The following is a 6223-nucleotide window of genomic DNA, read 5'->3' as shown; positions in this document are numbered from 1 at the left end:
ATATATATATTTATATATATGTGTGTAAAAATAAATTCGCATATCACAACTTCAGTTAAAATAATATTATGCAAAAAAAATCAATTCATAGCATTGACAATATTTACATTGATTTACATAAATTGTTAGAATGATAATATTGTTATTAGTAAGATAATCTACTTAAAATTTTTACATACATGTATATTTATATTTTGCATTAAAAAATTCTAACATATAAAAAGTGATTTAAGTATTTATTTTTTAATATTAATTAAGTATTTTCACTATTTTATTAAATACAATTTTTACTAATCATTTTAATTTTCAATTTTATGTGAGTAGAATCTTTCTAAGGGTGAGACAGGAGTTGTTCCACTTTTAATCAAATTCTTTATATTCATATTCTTAGTCCTGCTTATACTTTATGCTCACTGTACTGTCGGCGAGAACCTTTTAACAGAGGTAATGTTTTATGGAAATATAAAATAAAAAATAAAAAAAGAGCTACATATATATAATACATAATAAAATTTGTGTTTCATACCTATGCACGATTTTTTATTGTTTTTTTCATAGTGTAAATAATCATTTTCACAGAGTGCTAAAGTGTGTGAAGCATTTTACAATTGCCGTTGGTATGATATGTCAAAGAATAATGCACGAATGTTAGTACTATGCATGGTAAGATCGCAGAAACCGCTATGCCTGATAGCTGGAAAATTTACCATGTTTTGCCTCAGCACTTTAACTGACGTAAGCTGATGATTTATGCATTTACAAAATTTTTTTAATAAAAAGGCCTCGCTTAACTTTGGTCATTTGAAATATCATCGCTTAATATAAGAACACAAAAACATGGTTTAAAAGTAAATTATTTCAACAGGTTTTGAAAACATCCATGGGATATTTATCAGTATTACGTTCTCTCTTATAACATCATTGAAGCAATAATTTTTGGAAGCGTGTGCAAAGGTAATTTATAAATTGAACATGCTCAAATAGAAATAAATGTATAATTTATAATAAAGAGTGAGAAGAGAGAAAGAGGCATTATTGTTATCGAAAACTATAAATTGTTTTTAATATTTTTCTATTTTATGTAATGTTTTTATTTTTAATATTGTTTTTTATATAAAAGATATATTCATTTTAAAACAAATTTTATACAAAAATAAGTTTGTTACTTAAAATATCGTTTGCAGTTATATGTAAAAAATTTTTTACACAAATTGCACAATTTATATATATATGTAGTATATATATATATATCTACTTCAATTGACTTATATATATTATAACTTTTAAAAAGGTCGCTCAATTCGATATCATCTTACATAATCTAAAATCATCTCTGATATAGTTTTCCTACTATTATTACTGTTACGTATCTTAGCTAAACGCGTTCAGAGGTTATCACACAAGATGATTTGCAATCAAGAGACTTTATTAATGAGTCGATCATAATTATCAAGTTATTTAAAGTAAAACAATTAGAAAACATTAATAATTGGTTAGGTGAAACTCGAAAACAATCATAGAAAAATAGTAAAATTGCAAAGATTTTCTTGTTTATCACAATGTGAATATTCTGCTGCACCGTTCCACTCTTACCTTTAAATACTGCAAATGCACTTGTCGACGAGATGTCTACTGACGTAATCCATGAAGAGGTGATCGTTTAGCATGTAAGTATCGCCTTTATTACCTTTATAGATCGCATGCGCTAGGTTGATTTTGGCAAGCTGGCCATCGCTCAAATTTATCTCTCTTTCGTCCCCACACTCGTAATAAAGGTACGAAGTCTATATCTGACTTTATTTGGCAGACTCTACGATCATTTCTTCGTAAAGTGACTTATTCGTCACTTGTTCGAATAGAATATTTTGCATCACTAAAGATGTAAAGAAGATCCATAATGCTGACTGTCATTAATTTAATCATAAAAATTTCTGATTTCACTCAACAGGGACAGTCCGTAGCCACAAACTATTCCTATTTGAACCTTCTTGACTAACATTGCCTACGAAGCTTCCGGAAGAAAAACTTTTACAAGTATAATCACATGCCGAAGATATTCTTGCAGATATCAGTAACCAATAATCATCAGTACTTTTATGTCTAAGACCATTAATTTTTTTGTATTAAGTGGCTGATATATATTTATATATTCAGAATAATTAAGCTTTATATTATAATAAATAATATAGAAAGTAATATATAGATGTCGGAACGTGATGTAGTATCTCTATTTCTGTAAATATTTTACTTTTCGATTTTATAAATCAAGATGTTACATAAATATTATTAGAAAGATTCAAGCTACACCGATTGTTACATCTTACTATTTAACACATAGCGTGATTTTGTCATGTTGCTTATACAGTTACTGTTTCTTCGGAGACATCGATTAACACAACGGATTTGCGCAGCACGCGAAGACGATTACACTAATAATATTATTAAGAATTTATTAGGAACATTAAAAAGTTTAATGATTCTCTGCATCATATCTGTTGCAATCGCTGCAATTTTTCTACATTGTAGATACAAAAAAATAACAGCTATTGTTAGAATCTTAAATGAATCAAAGGAACGGCTTTTCATGAGACGGTAAGATAATTAGTGCGCTAGGAAAAATGCTAGCTAATAACAACTTGATAGCAGATCGCCTGTTACAATATATAAAGTGTATAGAATCTGAAACAGCGAAATAATAAGCATTAGGCAAACATAAGTCTAATCTATAAATATTATATGTTTCGATTGTCGCATGCATGGATAATAGCGGTACAAGTCCGATTCGATGAAACAAATCACAGTCGAAGACGATCAGTTGATGAAAACTTACAACTCGATATGAAAGTAAGAAGTTAATATTCTATTACGAAACATTTCACCGGAGAAAACAGCTTCTCTGTGTTTGATACTGATCGTATAATTATATTAATATATTTTTTTTAATACCTATGAGATTTAATCAATGTTCTATATCACTTTCAACGACTTTTATCTAGAATGTAATATTACAGAATAAAATCGACCGTATTGAAGATTTATTTGTACATTTAGAATGGATCTTTTCCATCGGAGGAATATGGCCGTTCAAACAAACATACATCCGTTTCGCGATTTATATCTCGCATTTCACTCTTTATCTCATTATGGCGTATGCCGATTTTTACGATGCTTTTGGTAATTTGGAGCTGATGGTAATGAATCTTGTAGAAACGATGGCTTATTCCATGACGTTTCTATTAATGTGGCTGATACGCTGCAGTAATTTGCTAAAACTCCTAATTCATGTAATAAAAAAGGATATGGTTGAACGCAAATTCGAGAATTTTGAAGAGAAGAGAATTTATTATAATTACAATTTTATATCCAAAATATTCTCCTATGTCTCAATTGTTGGCATGCTCGTCACGGTCGTATTGCTGTATCTTAGACCGCTTGTGTACCTCTTGACTACTAATCAAGGTATGTAAAATCAAATTTTTTTTTTGCTAATTATTATAAATTGAAATAAATTGTATGATTGTATAATAAATAAGATCATAATATGTACATATACTGTATGTATGATAAATAAAAATTTACATCACATTGTCTCATTATTTTATTATTAATCAATTTGCCACTGTAAAATTATAGAAAAAAAGTTATATTCCTACTTTATATTCTTTAAATACTTTAATTGTTACCAATGTGCTTTGTTCAAAGAAAAAAAAATTTGTTTTCTTGTCTATTTTTGTCAACATTTCTTCGTTCTGTCATCTTTTTTCAGCACCACGAAACAATACAGAGTCTTTCATGTTGCCCTATAGAATTCATCCATTTTTTGATATCAGCAATACTCATACATATATATTGATGTATCTCTGCCTATTTCCAATGATTTACTTTTCTATATGTCACATGGCAGCGATTTGTCTGATGGTTATTTTAGTATTTCACATTTGCGGCGAATTGTCCATTTTGGCATATCGTATTAGACATATTAAAGAATGCTCACAAACTATGTTAGTAGACAGAATTCGTAGCTTCGTTCAAATGCATCTTAAGATAATATGGTAAAAGCACTACAATCATACATTCAACACATAGTAAATCTCTTTAATTAAGTTGCTTCTTCATTCTTTCTGTATATGCATATAATGCTGTCGGAAATGTTATGGTGATTGAAGGATGGCGAAGTCCGTGGATGATACTTTCAATTTGATTCTTTTGGATGAACTCGTTGGCAACAGCGTTGTACTGGCTATCTCGTTGTATTATGTCATAATGGTATGTTATATTGTATTATTAAATATCATTATTATATTTAACAATAAAATCAAATGTTATAGAACGTATAACTGTGATAACTTTTTAAAATGGCTTCCACGTTTACTTATATATAATTTCTCTTTATGGGGCTGTATTCAAACGAGAAAGATGATCGCATCTCTCGTTTTCTTCTCCTGAATGCATAATCGGCCAAGGATAATATGCGGCTATCCATTGTCCTCTCTTATGGTTCTTGTACACGCGGAAAAGCTTACCAGGCGGCAAAATGCGACGTGATGATCAATGAATGTTAGGAACTGTAAGCTTATTACCGACGGTTACCGCGTCACATTTTGTCACCCATCAAGCATTTCTGTATCCAGTATGTAGGAGTCATTATTAATTTTTACTAATGCGCGAGAATTCAAATATGTTAAACTTTTTGTTAAGATAAAATTAATTTTAAATATTGAATAAACAACAAAATTATAATGATAAGTTCTATACTGGATGTTTCATACCACCGTTTTATCTTTGCAGGATAAGGTCCAATCGAAAAAGTGTTCAAACAAAAATGTAAGGTTTTTAAGGACCTATTTACTGGTGCTATGAGTTTGTGTGTGTGTGTGTGTGTGTGTGTGTGTGTGTGTGTGTGTGTGTGTGTGTGATCTTTGGTGGCGTCGCTAAGGTCAGGTCAAGGTCATATGAATTTTTTTAAATAAAACACTCCATTTTTTATTGCACATTCTTATAGCATATCTCGAGAGCTTTTCAAAACGTTGTAATTAAGTTTATTTCATCAAGTAGTTTATGAGTTATAAGGCTTGAAGATTACAGTATCTCCGGCATTAGCCCAAAGTGCCCAAACGATAAAACCTCTTTAATATTGTTCAAGATTACGTTCTTGAGAAATGAAAAATTGGGCGTTTGACAAATTTAATGCTCAATTTTTCATTTCTACGTAAAAAAGAAAATAAGCGGAACAATCTCCAATGGTCTTGAATTTGATAAATATTATCCAGGTTCTGAACAACATTAAAGAGATTTTAATTATCGTTTGGGCAATGCTAATGCCGGAGGTACTGTAACCTTCAAACTTTATAATTTAAAAAGTACTTGATGAAAATGAACTTAATTATAATATTTTGGAAAACTCTCGAGAGTGCTATAAGAATATACAATAAAAAATAAAAAATTTCATTTAAAAAAATCAATATGACATTGACCTGACCTTGTCGATGCCACTCAAGATCAAACTAGCGCCAGTAAATAGATCTTTAGAAACCCTACAACTTTTGTCTGAACAGTTTTTCAATTTGACCTTATTCTGCAAAGATAAAAGGATGGTACAAAAATGCGAAAGAAATCGTGGGAGACGGCTAATCTCCCTATCATTTTCTCTCTCGTTATATCGTTGAATGGAAAGAGATAAAGATTGGTCGACTTTCACGATTCCTCTCTCTTTTTGACCATATTACATACTTAGATATGATCGAGCAGTTCATTCTTTATGTCTTTGGGGAATTTATATAGAACAATTCCTCGTGTAAATCTCTTTTTTCTTTAACGTTATCTTCTTTCTAACTAACAGTCAGGACACTTAATGACGGAGCCAATCAGCATACATGAGATAGATTGGCGCCACTCTTTTTATACCTACTGTAATACACGGGAGCGTTGCAAACATTTGGAACGCACCTCTAAAAAAACACACGTTGTTTACAAGCGACATTAGCATTAACATGTCCAGCAACAACGAATGCGCGTCTTGCTGGACGATCTTAGCTCGTCGCGCGTTTGCATTCGACGAGCAAATTTTCATAAATTAATACTTCGTTAACTAATGCAAAAAATGCAAAATGATAGAGAACTTTTCTTCTAAGTTTAATCTATTCTGCCTCTATGCAAGAGTTTCATTGCTCATTATTAAACACTTTGTATAATATATAAACATGTAATATATTATATATATATA

General features: G+C 30.2%; 3 protein-coding genes across 4 annotated transcripts in view; 2 read left to right on the top strand and 1 right to left on the bottom strand.

Moving 5' to 3' along the window:
* LOC108750285 (odorant receptor 10a-like) overlaps window positions 1–937 on the top strand; it is a 6164-nt gene extending 5227 nt beyond the window's left edge. The window contains exons 6-8 of the mRNA XM_018489641.1: window positions 325–444; window positions 580–735; window positions 866–937. Coding sequence (XP_018345143.1) covers window positions 325–444; window positions 580–735; window positions 866–916 — 327 coding nt within the window. The 3' untranslated portion in view covers window positions 917–937. The remainder of the gene's footprint in view (window positions 1–324; window positions 445–579; window positions 736–865) is intronic.
* LOC108750283 (probable multidrug resistance-associated protein lethal(2)03659) overlaps window positions 1–6223 on the bottom strand; it is a 52892-nt gene that overhangs the window by 33116 nt on the left and 13553 nt on the right. The window lies entirely within an intron of this gene.
* Window positions 4168–6223, top strand: part of LOC108750287 (odorant receptor 22c-like) — a 3636-nt gene continuing 1580 nt past the window's right edge. Inside the window, exon 1 of the mRNA XM_018489644.1 lies at window positions 4168–4266. Coding sequence (XP_018345146.1) covers window positions 4168–4266 — 99 coding nt within the window. The remainder of the gene's footprint in view (window positions 4267–6223) is intronic.

This window comes from Trachymyrmex septentrionalis, unplaced genomic scaffold (assembly GCF_001594115.1).
Source record: "Trachymyrmex septentrionalis isolate Tsep2-gDNA-1 unplaced genomic scaffold, Tsep1.0 scaffold35, whole genome shotgun sequence".
NCBI lineage: Eukaryota > Metazoa > Arthropoda > Insecta > Hymenoptera > Formicidae > Trachymyrmex > Trachymyrmex septentrionalis.
Note: the sequence above shows the minus strand (reverse complement) of the source record. Positions and strands in the feature narration are given on the sequence as shown.